Raw genomic sequence first — 13,935 nt, forward strand, 5'->3', positions numbered from 1 at the left:
CCGCGAAGCCCGGCCCGAGTCCCGCCGGCGCCATCAACGGAGACCCCCCGAACCTGAGCTCGTCCCCGGTCCCGGAAACCATCACCAACGTGAAGCGCACCGTGCGAGTCACCAAGCAAGATGTTGGCGGACTCGGGATCAGTATCAAAGGTAGACACGCGTTTGATTAACATTAATAAAGCTGTCAGCCTCAGCAATGGCGACTTTCACCGTCAGTGAACACAAGTTTGCAGCCGGAGTTTGAGGAGCAGTTTTCCGTCAAGGACGACGACGTCCCGGTCCACCGAGCTAACTCAAAGTGGACCGTCGGTTTCAAACCACGACATTAATCCAACTTCTGACTTGTGTTTTATCAACATGAATTATTTTAAATACTGTTGGACACACGCGCGTAACAAACTCATTTTTCTGCGTGACGTATAAAAGTTGAAGCCGAGGAACCATGTGTCCGTGCCGCGGTCACCGGACACGCTGATGAGTTACCGCGGTGGAACGTTAGATTCGGTATTTACCAGCGTGGTGATCAACCTGTGAAACTGAAACTACAGCAGAAAAGTTTGCTTTACTCCAAAAACACCCGTCATAGTGAATAAGGTCTCTAGAAGCTGTCAGGAATATGTTGCACTGCTAAATCTAAAGTTTTGGGGAGTCTTAAAAGTTTTGCGTTGGTCCTGTGCACGTGGGAAAGCAGAGTGTGACATGTTCGTTGGTCCTGTGCACGTGGGAAAGCAGAGTGTGACATGTTGAAATGGGAAAATATTATATCTAAGATATAAGATCTGTGTTTATGTCGTGCCCTCCTCGCCTTGGTGCAAACGAAAAGCACTTAACAGTACAGTTTAGCCATTAACACGTATTAATACACATTTACATAGAGCATCTATGTGCAGCACTTTCTATATCAGACATCAGTCACACACTGCCAGCAGGGGAAAGTCAGTATCTTACCCATGGACGTTTTATCACCCAGAATTAGGGAGACTGGAATCAAACCGCCGAGACAACCAGCTCTACCTCCCGAGCTACACTTTGTTGTTTTATATATTTTTTAATCTATGAGTCATGTGGACATATTTCAGGTTTGTGGACGTGCCGCTCTCCACCCTGAGCCACAGCCACCTGTAAGTGGACTGGTCTAGCTGCAGATAAAATATCTTTTTGGCTGGTTAATAAACTTCCTGAGCAAAGATGAGCAGATCAAAGACAGACATGGAGCCTGCTGCTGCACATTACATAATGTTGCACCAGCGTTTGCTCCTCAAACCTCTCAATGGGGAAAAGGATGTGCCTCCATAGAAGTTCTAGAAGCTGCCATTAATCTATTTTAATTGCAACAGCAACACTTGCTTGCCATTTATGAACCAGGTGGACACATGAAACCAGGAGATAACATGTTAAATTGAGGAATCACTTTATAAACCAAAACAATAATAACATATCAACTCTGAGCACATCTTTTTCTGTTATACAACTTTTACTTTTCAGCTCAATATGTAATTGCGAGGCATATATCTGAAGAGTGCTCAGAAAGATGGCTGTGGGAACTAACTGTGGCTAAACCAGTGGCACAAAAACAGGATAAATCCATCAGAGTTTCTACAGAAGTAAATTGACTGCATTTATATAATACTGTTGTTGACTGAATGGCCTCTCAAAGCAGTCCGCACAACATTATTCATTCATACATTCACTTTTGTTGCACTGAAAAAAGAAAAATGTTTCAATTGGTAACACAGGATTGAACTTTTTTTAAATGAAAGTTATCAATCATGTCCAATTGTATATATTTTTTCCCCAGTGTTTCCTATGTCATTCTGTTTCAATCACACCTCATTCTCACATGGGTGTCAGAAGCAATTTAGGGTTCAGTCTCTTGCCCAATGAAAAATAAGAGAACCCAGGGATCGAACCACAACCTTCTGGCTGGAGGACGTCCCCGCCACAACCTGTAAGTAAGCTGGTTTGGCTTTTAGCTAAAAGATCTTCATCACCGTTCGATTCACTTTGTAACCAAAGACGAGTAGCTCCAGCGTGTGTAGACCCTGCTGCTGCACATCAAGGTCACACCAGCGTATGCTCCTTCAACTTGTCAATGGGAGAAGGTTGTGACCTCTCCATATCTTACAAGCCAGGCTCACATACCTGCAGTGTGTACTGTGCGGCGGCTGATAAATGCCTTTTCCTCGTCCCGTTTCCTTAACCTGCAGCAACAGGCCACTTATCTCAGCGGCGATCTCAACGTGAAGAAACAGGGCAGGGTTGAACATTCTGAAGCAATGTAAATATAGAAGGTACAATAGATGTTCCAGGGACAATGCCGTCTGAACAGTATTTAAAAACAATATTTTATTTTATTTCCTGGTTATTTATACATGGCTTGTAATCTAAATGATGCTTTTTGCATCTTTATATCACTAGTTTAGTTTAGTTACAGACTTTAAATCTATTCTTCTCCAGCACCCCACATTATGGTTCCATCTCCCTAAACTGCGCTTATTTGGGGTTATCATGGGGAAGCTTGGGCTTTGACTTGTGCTCTATCACAGCTAAGTTAGTAACTGATGTGGTGAATCATGGTCCTGTGTTCTGATAGGTTTGTATGTGTGCATTATGTTTGAACATGCATGCATGAGAGTGAGCCACAGCCTCCGCCTCCTGACAAGTCTGCAGTGGACAAGTATTGGCAGGTTATCACTTGGCCGCTCGGCAGTGCATAGGGGTCGATTTGATTGACAGCCGCTGTAAGTCCTGCTCCATTGTCGTAGTTCGAAGACGTTTGTCATTGTGGCTGCTGCTGGCATGTTAATTTTAGTTCTCCCATCATTGCCACCAACAACAACAACAACAACAAAGCCGGCCCCTAATGACATAAATGCAATGTCCATCTCTCTGGAAATCTGGCGGCTTTGAAAATCAGACAGCATGTGATTAAAAACCAAATCATTGCTGCCACCCTGCTGACTTGACACTGTTGTGATGCCGGTTGTTCAAAGGCGAGGATGAAGCGCGGGAGGAGAATGGGGTTTAGCAGAGGGATAGAGAGAGAAAGGCGAAAGAAAGAAAAAGTGTAAAGCAAATGAAAGAACATGGCTAAAGTTGTTGTGGGCTAACTGACACCACATTGTGAACAGCTGAGAGGAGCAGTCCTCGGCCGGCAGTTGTCACTGGCCAAAGATGAAAGCTATGTGGCTGGGAGTGAACCACTCTACTAGTGTTAATTTTAGGGAGCCCACCCCTGCTTGCAGAAAAGCACGGAGGCAGTCAGCCTTTTCTCTCACATGTCTAAATTTAAGAGGGGAGCCTAGGAAGTGAGGCTCCAGGTCTGTCGACAGGCCCACTGGTCAGAGGGAGGAGGAGCATGCTGATGCAGACTTTTCTGCTGAGCTACTCGGGTGTGAGCTTGCTGGGGGGTAGTCGATCTGAAAAGTTTGGACTTGAACACATTGTTTTTGATGTCCATGTGGGCTTTGCCCCATTTATGCTGGATTTGATGTCAATTGAAATCAGCGGAAGAACCATATTATGAAAGGCATTCTTTAATGCCTGAACTTTTTTGCCACAGACCAGCTCATGTTCAGCAGAACCATGTTTTATTCAGTTAACAGAGTTCCGGCGCAGCATTATGTAACAAACCTGTTAAAAGATAACCTCCTTATGTGGCATTGCACCATAGCCTGTATATCAATATGGATAACAGAACAGCTCCCAAAACCGAGGCCAAAGCACCATAATGGCCTCCTGGTGGCTGGCTGAAGTATAAGTCATAAATGCAGCCTCCTCCATGTTAGTGGATGGGACACCGACCAAGCCAAACATTCTGATATATGTCCAAGTGTTCATTTGTCAGGTAACTTTAGCTCTAGTTAGTCATTTGATGCCCTAAGAACGGGGTAAAACATCACTGTTAGAAACTCACTCATGATTGGTTGAGTGGGACTTCGCTCCAACCCAAATATCGCTACAACACAGACTTGTGCAAGATGGCTGATTGAATGCAGGATATTTTGACTTTGTTTGGAGAAGTGGGGACCTGTCGTCCATTTACAGTCTATGCTTTACAGTCTTATCAGGAAACCAAATTATCTAGTTTTGTGTTTAAAATGTTTAGTTGCTCTATGCACTGCACGCTATGCAGCTGTTGAAGTTGCATAGTTAAGTGCTTATCATGCTATATTCTTTGAAAGGAACATTATCAACACAAACGCACTGCCAGCACAACACTACCTAATTAGGTACATGTCATTGTTGTATAACCCGGTAACATTCATTTACCTGTCATGGGCTGGCTCCTCCACCACCTCCGCCACCACCTCCCTGCTGTCAAGTGAGTGACAGGCTGCCAGCTGGCGGGTGCTGAACTGTGTTTGCCAGAAAAAGTTGGAGGAAGAGGGGTGGGGATGGCAGGGATGGGAAGGCAGCATTGGAGGATTACAGGTTGTGCAAGGAGTGGCAGACATATTGACAGTATTTGTCTGTTAATATGTCACGGATGTTTATTCAGCCGTCAGTGTAGGTAAAAGGTGTTTGATATTAGAAGTAAACCTGAAACCTGTATGTGGAGGCGTGAACGTGGAAGACGGATCATGCCAGTGTTGTTGGGCCTCGCTTCCATTGACTGCCCCACTAAGGTCAGACTTTAATCTGTAGTCTGTATAAGGGTGAGAAAAGAAACTTGTTATTTTACAGAGCGCACACTGCTATATGTTTTAGGCCTTAATGGAAATACTGCTCATTCCCATTCAGTTAGGTCAGTTTTCATTTCGGACCAGCAGCTCAACGCTAGTGTTGTATGTACCGCAAATTTTACAAGGCCATTAGAAATACTAATTTTTTTTAATGTGCAATGCAGATTAAGTGCCACAGTTGGGGCTACAGTCTACACCTCAGCAAACCAAAACCTGCCTATCTAAGTTGTGCTCAATTCTGAGTGTTTTCTTATTTTAGACTGAGAAGTATAGATTTATATGTCAATTTAATTTACATGGAAATTGAGATGATAGGAAACATCATTAGGTTTTGCTCTATTTTTAGTTTTTTTTACCGTTTTAATGTTTATTCTCCAATTTAGTGCAAATCATTGGACAATTATTGAATTGCTATATACTTGACATAGACACAGTTGTCAATAATTGCTGGGTGTCTGGTGTTAAAGCTTTAAGCCTATTATAGGTGATACAGATAGTAAGTCTGCAGTTGTGTATTGGTAGTAGAACTGTGGACTTGTCATGCAGTGAATAGGGATCATGGAGTAATGTAATTCGCTATAATTTCTAGGGTTGTGCAAATTGGGGGTAAAGGTAACCTGAAGGTTAGAGAAGCAGCTTGTGACTGGAAGGTATTTAAATGTAATCCTCGAGCTGGGAAAGGTTGGTATAGGGGTGAGTGAGCAGGACACTGACCTCACAGTGCAACAGACTATTAAATTGACATTTAGAATTGCACATTAATAATAATTCCACCTTAATTGTGTTACATACTGAACACTGATTAGCTAGAAAAACATCAGCCATGGCTGAAAACTTAATCTGTGACAGCAAATTGTGGCAGCTTTTCTTGCAAGCAGAGTTTAGCTGTTTTTTCTATTCTGTTTCCTATTCTTGTAGAGGAATGTCTCTCCTCAAGAGTTGGCATAGCATGTAATCACTACATTTGTCCCTTCATAATTTTTCTTTATCTACGATACTGTTGTTTTTGTTGATAATGCTTCAAATCAGCAAAGCTAGTTTTCTACTTAGCCGACTAGTCATTCCTGTAGCTGTGGATACATGCACAGTTTTATGTTTTCTAAATAACATTTTTCTAAATAAAGGTTTGAATCAACGTTTGCACTCTGGTGTCTACATGCCCGAGGCATTGAATCTCAACAGCTGTGCGACATCTGCCAAAGTGATGAATTCGCCATGCATTCCAGATCAGCTCCCTGAAGGGGGTTATCAGCGCAACCCTGGTGTTGTTGTATTGAGAGCACTACACTGTAGCCTCCAAAGGAAGATGTACAAGTTAAATCCTGAGTAATCACCTATAGGAAGCAACCTGTGGGAAATGTATTTTCAATTAATTAGATGTAATCCTCTTTTGGATAATTTCTCCCTTGCCTGAAGGTCAGAGTCCAAGTGATAGCTGATAATAATGACGATATTTCTCATGGAGAGAATAAGCCTGCTGCAAGATTAGCAAGACCATCAGCTTTCTTGCTGACCTTCATTTAACGAGTAAGGTGGGGAGCCGAAGAGACAGAACTTGAGGATAATTGCTGCTTTTTGTGTTGGTCCTCGAGTACTGTATAGAGGTTTAAGTGATTCCATTTGTCTTTATTGCTGAAATATGAGGAGGTTGGTTTTGTTCAATCAAAGCTACTACCCAAGTACTTAGTCTTATAATTCTGTATTTTCTTATTGCCTACTCACCCATTGTATGGATTGCATTGGTAGTAAAGAACTTATTTCCAAGCTCCTCTGTGATGCTGATCAGGGGTCAAAAGTTCAAGAGACGTGGTTGTGTAGTTTAAGTGTGGGTGTATGTTAACACAGACGCAACAATGTAAAACAGCATGTTCCATAGACAATGATAAAATGAAACCACATTGTTTTGTTTGTCTTGTAATGCAGGTGGGAGGGAGAACAAGATGCCGATACTCATCTCCAAGATTTTTAAGGGCCTGGCTGCTGACCAGACTGAGGCTCTTTATGTTGGTGACGCCATACTGTCTGTCAATGGCTATGACCTGAGGGAGGCCACACATGATGAGGCTGTGCAAGCGTTGAAGAAAACTGGCAAAGAAGTCATCCTTGAAGGTAAGGTGTTTTTGATTCTGAACAAAAGTAATGCAGAAATGATTGAGATTTTTAATCCTGTGTTTCCCATTTAATACTTTGACCGTCAAAGTCCAATTTGTCCTGCCACCTTTTTTAAATTATCCAAAATGTTTGTTACAACTTGTGTTTTGCGCTGTTGGAGGAGGTTGTGATATTGTACCAATGCAGGTTACGCACAGCAGGCTCTGTCCGTTTGTATATCTAACGTTGAGCATGAATTAACCTGCAGTTGTGCACGTTCCCACCACAGGCCTGGAGTTTGCGGCAGCAACACCTGCCCTCTCTATTACCAAGCCATTTGGGTGCTCACAGGAGCGTAGTGCATGTGTTCATGTCTATGTTTGAGAACCACAAAAGTACAGTTGAGTGCTCAATACAAACCCCAGACTCAGATGTTGTAAGAGGGTTTTCACTCTCACAAACCATGTGGCAAATAATCAAAAAGATGGAGGCGATATCAGCTGCTGTTGCAACTTTACATTTGCAAAGACTTGGCCCAAACATACACAGTAAAATGTGGTATATTGCAATATCCATCATCATCTGGATATCGGTTCTGTTGCATGGAAAATAGGCATTTCATTAAAATGTCCTAACAACACATTAGTCGGAGAAGGGGAGAACTAAATAGTTATCTCTTGAAAAAATACTGAGCACTTCAAACCTATGTTATCTACACTCCTCACCAAATTGATACATACACGGAAACAATGGGAACTTTTCTTATCTTTTGATACATTTCACTTTGTTTGAATTTTCCTTGAGGGGCCATATGCGATGCACTGAGACAGACGAGCCGATAAATCAGAACTTTGATCAGGCTTCCTCTGAAACATCTAAATAATGAGTTGTACTGAAATCAAGAGGAAACCAAAGACTCATATTTCAAGCATATTGTTGTGGCTCACACCTCTGAGCATCCCAGCATGCTAATGAGCAGTCTTCCTGAACATCAAACACCTTTTGACGATGATACAAAGTACTTTAAGCCCATGCTAGCGCAGTGGAGAAGTTATGGTCTAAGACCTGCTGTGTGAATAGGAAGGTTTGCAGTGGAGTCAGCAGGTGTTTGCAGGTGTTCTTCTTTCCTCTTGCTCATTCATCTGAGCAGTCAGAGCTAATGTGCGGTATCACTTCTTTTTGTCCTTTTCTGTCTCATCCTTACAGTTTAGTCATTGTGTGTGTGTGTGTGTGTGTGTGTGTGTGTGTGTGTGTGTGTGTGTGTGTGTGTGTGTGTGTGTGTGTGTGTGTGTGTGTGTGTGTGTGTGTGTGTGTGTGTGTGTGTGTGTGTGTGTGTGTGTGTGTGTGTGTGTGTGTGAGATAAAACGACATAGTGAGACTCATCTTTAGTTGAGAGGACAGTGAAGAGAGGCTTAAAAGAAAAGCAGCCCTTTCTCTTGCCAACTGGTTGCATCACAAGAATCCTGCATCTCCCACTAAGCTGACAAAGGTTGAGTGATGATTTATACAGGATGTTACTTTACAAAAAGAATATGTTTTTTTTTATCAGAAGCCACAAAGCTTGACACATTTTATGTTTTGCTTTTATAATTCTTTCTATAGATCTGTACATTCTCTGTGTCACTGTCCATGTTCTGTGAGAGAATCCTCCCCGTTGTCTAACAGTCACGTTCAGTCAAACAGACGCTTCAAACCAGAGGCGTTACCAACCTTTGGTTCCAGATGAATGAGCATGTCAAAGTCTTGCCAGATCCTAGGATAGAGAAACACTAACAGTTTCGCCTTTAAAGCAGCTGAATGAGCTGTATAAAATCAAAATGACTCAGTGGGTGTAACATTAGATACACTTTCCATCTGAGAAAATGAATGTAAAAATAGGGGAACACTGAAACCAGAGTTACCAGTTTTCCTCTTGACAGCATTTCTGTGGATGAACTCATGCAGTGGGCCAGCGCCAGTAACAGTCAGTCAGCTGAACGGAATCAGCCAGAGCTACAGCCAGGGGAAATCATAGCAAATCCCCCTGCTTGCCTTGTCCACAGTCAGGCAGAAAAGTGTTGATATCAGACGGCTCACCCGGCGCTGTTCTGTGATCCGTCATGTCAGGAATCATTTCATGGGTTTCCCCGCCCCCCGAGGACCTGATAGAGGAGTGAAGAGACGAAAGAGGTTTGAAGGCTCTCTAAAGTGAGAGGGTTGAATGTGTGTGTATTTTTTGATGTTCTACAATTCCTGTTTGTGTAGACATATCGGTCTAAATCGAGCAGGATGCGTTAAAGTACCTTTTTAAGGAATGGAGGAAATAAAGAATGAAAGGTTTCGGTTAATACTTGAGGGGGTTTGTACGTTTCAGATTTTATTTCGAGGCTATTTGTGCCTCTAAAAAATACTGGTGAATATATATGACAAGATGTTCACTTCTTGTTTTGGTTAGGCATTTATCCAGCAGTCAGAGACAAGTTCCCTCCTGGCACCACCACAGTGCTAAAGGTCAGAGTAGCAGTGTTTCTCATGTGCACACCAACTAACACTCCACCACTGCTGTGCTCAAGGCAATTTTCTTTGCTGTGTGAAATTCATAATACAGAGGGCCTTGACTGAGATCAAGGAAAGACTGCCTCCATCACATTGAAACATCTTGAATATGTGAATCAGAAAGGTTTGAATGTGCCAGATAAGTACTTTGACAACAGTTAAGCAGTTGAACAAGTAGCCTGTTGGGCATTTTTTTTATGCCAAACAGGATATCCTTGTCCTTTTTGACCTGTGTGGAAGGCAAGGGAGGAAATATTTATGATATTTTGCATTAAACAGATCTCACCTTAGATTAATGCAAATGTGATTGTTCCCGCAGCACATGAGAGATCCGCTGTGCTCCGCCTCACACATGTTAGTGTTAGTGCAGTGTTATCAAGGTGAAGAATGTTTTCAAGGAGGCTAGGTTTTTTCTGTGTGTCTTCGTGTACAAGATTTACAAATTGCTAAAGCAAGAAAACGACTGGAGTCAAGCTGAGTTAATGTCCCAAGCTGTGTATGTTTTACAACTACAAATAGCTTTACTTAAAAGCTTTTCAATAAGTCAATGTCCGATCCAATTTCTTAGCAGACATCAAGGGCGTCTTCCAAGTGTCAGCGTGAGGTGTGAATGTGTTTAAAAACATCTTCCTCCTTCAAGGTTTCCCCAAACCTCTTACCATAAACACTATTTTTTTCACTGTCAATCTGTCTGCTTGAAGAAAAAAACAACTACATTAATGTTTGTTCTCAAAACCTCTTCCTCTTTCGTATGTTAAATCTAAAAAGTTATTGAACAATCAATGTGTGTGTGAGGAAGAGGAACCTCAATAAGGTCAGATAACTAAAAAAGACCATATGAAAACATAAAACCACAACTGCCTTCACTTTCATCACAGGAACATTTACAGCCTCACTTTTATTTATGGGCCTGACAGGACTTGTGCCACTTCCATACTTGCAGTATTTGCCTATGATGATGGTTAGAGAAGAGGATGGAGAAGGCAGTTGCATTTGACAGCTTCACATTATACCACACCTTATTATGACTTGAGAATATGCCTTTTTAATACAGTCATGGAGTTTCTGCCACAGGCATCAAATGTAAAATAGAGATGAGGAGAGAATTAAAGAAACTGCAGTCATATGAAGCAGCTCTAAAGGGACTGGATGAGCGATGTAGTACTCTGCTCTCTGAACTGACCCACTGCCTTCTACCCTGTTTTAATTTGGATTCAACTCTCACTGAAAACACATCCATCATTGCCACCTGCTTGCCTGCCAAGACAGGGCTCAATCCACTACTGTATGAAGAAACCATGGGGCTAGGAAATCGTGTGTGTGTGTGTGTGTGTGCGTGTGTGTGTGTGTGTGTGTCCGTTCGGGTATGTATGCATCTGTGAAAGACAGGGTGGGTGGTGGGAATAGTTCAATGGTAAGCTGTTCCCTGGGTAACCAGTGTCTGACAAAAAAACTCACACACAGTAAGTTCACCACCAAATGCTAAAAGTATACTTGCAAACATGGAGACTTACACACACACAATGTGTAAAATAAAAACAGAGTTAAGTTTGAATGTGGGGGTAAGTTAAGGATGTAAGAAGGTGCGTTTGTATGTGTGAAAGCTCTCCATGTACCATAGGGGTCAAAGAGTTGCTACAACATGGTTGGTAGTGCAGTAGAAGAAGGTAAAGCTTCAGTGATGGACAAGGAAAGGAATGGGAACTCTTGAAAACCCAAACAAATCTTCCTAGAAAACTCCATAGTAGTGATCCATACTAATTGAATTAAAAAACAGCCATGCCTATTGTTCATGTGGTCCATATACAGGACAGAGTCAATTATAATCAGGACTAGTGGTGGTTTAATGTCTCGTGGTTGAGCCAGCGTAAAAACACTCAAACATATGATCAATAGCCGAATAGAGAGGATTGAGCTGGCGAGGCCTATTTTAAGACCCATGAGAAGAGATGCCAAGCACTGACTGTGCAGAGCAACTGTGCCTCATTAGTTTACCAGTTTGAGTGACTGGTGATGTACTTGACCTTTTTGGTTTAGTTGAATAATGGTGAGATATGTTTGAAATCCAACCACATCTGGAGGGAGAAGTCTTATAGCTGATCCTTACAGCCACAGAATGACAAAGCTGCAGTCATAGATAGGGGTCGGATGTTTAATTTATTCATGTGGGAGTAATGATGTCATCTTGGACAGTCTCTTCTCAAAAGCATACATTGTATTTCACTTGTTTGTACAAACAGTAAGTGATGGAAATAGTTAGGCTCAGAATGAAAAGACCAAAACTGAACTGAAAGCACAGAATTTGTCAGTTTTAAGCTCTTAGGCCCCGTTCCAATTCCTCTCCCTTGGCCCTACATCTTGATATGAAGTGGCCTTCGCTAGGAGTGTCCACTTCCAAATGGAGACACAAGGGTGACGGCTAAAAAAATGTTCCCCTAGGAATTGGGACACCACTCGCAACATCATCATCAGCCAACCAATGTTATCACAGTGACAATCAATCAACTAACAACCATTATCAACCGACATTTTCACAACACATTTGACAACTGCAGGACACGGGTTACAGATCGATCTATTGATCAATACACAGCCAGTCAGCATGTTTACAAGTTGTTCTTTACATAGAAACTTCTGCCCTGCACTGAAAACGTTATAAGAGGAGCAGTGAGAGAAATGAGACAACACTCCCCCTTCACGGCCATGCGCAGAGCGGAGGGGTACACATCGGTACTCCACCTTCACAGCTCTTTTGTTGTTGTCTGTTTATATTATTCTGTCACTCTGCACTACATCACAATTGTTCCGATTGGTCGAAGGTCGATCCATATGCGTCCAGGGACATTTTGGTCTGCAGCCACAGATAACGCTTCTAGGAGATTGAACATAAACCCAGAGGTTCCAGACCCATTCACTAATGCGAATAGCTTTGGCAATGCCAGGCTGGGTAGCTCTTCCTGCTTGGCAACAAAAAATACTGAAATGTCCCTTTTGAAATGACACTTTGGCCCATGTCTAACAAGAAAGTTTGTCGGTGTTGAACCGTGACTTCATTTTGGTTCTTGGTGAGGGTATTAGCTTAATGCCAGTCTGAATATTTGATATCCAGAGTAACTTACTTTTCCATGCTTTTGTATGAGTGTGTGTGTGCACAAGAGAGAATGAGGTCCTGAGTAAGGAAAACCTAGTCTGTTCTGCCAAGACATTTGACTGCTGGCTCTTTCTGTCTTGTCCTTTTCATTAAGGTAGTTGTGCTCAGGCTCAGTGCACACACACATGGATTAAATAGGCTTAGTTATGGAAGCTGTACGGTTGCATGCTGTCCCCGGTCCAGAGCCTCCTTTATGTTCTGGACGTGTTGTAAGCTGTATCACGTCTCCAGATTTCTGTCATCACTGATGGGCTGTTTGCCAATTTGTAAGCTTGAACTATTGATTGACTTTTTACAAAGTCTTAATGATAGTACCTCATTCTGTGAAATATTTCAGCTAAAATATGTGAAACAAAACTAATTCAAGACATAAATTCAGAAATATCCATATTCATATGGGACTCATCCCAGCCAATAATTGTTGACAACAGATAAAAAATGTTGTTTCCCAGAGACCACGTCCTTACTATAAGAGACAGCCTCTGTTGTGCCAAGGGTTACCTCACTGCAGATCATGACTATCATGGATGAGGTTATACTTTGAATGGTAATCATTACATTTTCTTATATGAAGTCCCAGTGGACTCTGACAGAGTGGTTGCACTTTTGACTGTATTTAATGAATCTGACTACATTGACAATATAATTTTCTCTAGACGGTGGATTTACCCGTCACTTTAAAGCTGCCAGAATGTGAAATATAAATATGGGAGAGCAGGAGTGTCTATCAGGAGTCCACAAGGTGAGGTTCGATTTGAAGAGGTTCATTTGTGTCTGTCAGCGCTCTCTACAAGACCTAACACCAAACCTAATCTCTCCCCCTGTCTCTCTGACATGCACACACACATATACACACACAGCTCACTTCTCTTTTACTTACTGCATTTGTATCGCTGACAGGTATAGATACAATTGTGTATTAATCTGCAACTACAGCACAGAGCCCCATTTAAACATGACATCACTTCCTCATAGTTTTGGTTACTCAGGTATATTCAGGGAGAATGATGATCATATTGAAGTAGTGACGTCTGAGCTAGTGAAGCAAGGACGGACACTGCGGCTCTTTCACAAGGATGAAGAATGCAGACTGGCGATTTTAGCTTCATTTTGCTTTGAGGGATCAAACTTTTATTTCCTAGTATCTACAAATCAAGCCCTTCAAGGACATGTGGGTGTAGCTGCTCAAGAGGAGATATTTACCAGACAATCTTTATTAACAAGATACTGTATATAATTCAGCCTTATCTTTTTACACTGATTCAATATGTTTTAAGTTAGCGATTTATGGAGTATAATGGCTTTTTGGAGGAAGGTTTTCATTGGGACACAGCACACAGTGTAATCTGTTAATATACTGAGCTCACACTCTTGGCCATGAATGTGCACACATCCAAACTTAAGGTGGCCCCGTGGCCCCTGCCAGACATGTTGGAGAGCAAGTGAGGATTTTCTCAATTCGCAGTTTGCAAC

The 13,935-nt window shown here is 42.1% G+C and overlaps 1 protein-coding gene across 1 annotated transcript in view; it reads left to right on the plus strand.

Moving 5' to 3' along the window:
* Window positions 1-13,935, plus strand: part of snta1 (syntrophin, alpha 1) — a 28,161-nt gene that overhangs the window by 372 nt on the left and 13,854 nt on the right. Inside the window, exons 1-2 of the mRNA XM_053445977.1 lie at window positions 1-150; window positions 6,609-6,794. The exon at window positions 1-150 is cut by the window's left edge and continues 372 nt beyond it. Of these exons, the coding sequence (XP_053301952.1) occupies window positions 1-150; window positions 6,609-6,794 (336 nt within the window). The remainder of the gene's footprint in view (window positions 151-6,608; window positions 6,795-13,935) is intronic.

Source organism: Pleuronectes platessa, chromosome 2, assembly GCF_947347685.1.
Source record: "Pleuronectes platessa chromosome 2, fPlePla1.1, whole genome shotgun sequence".
Taxonomy (NCBI): domain Eukaryota; kingdom Metazoa; phylum Chordata; class Actinopteri; order Pleuronectiformes; family Pleuronectidae; genus Pleuronectes; species Pleuronectes platessa.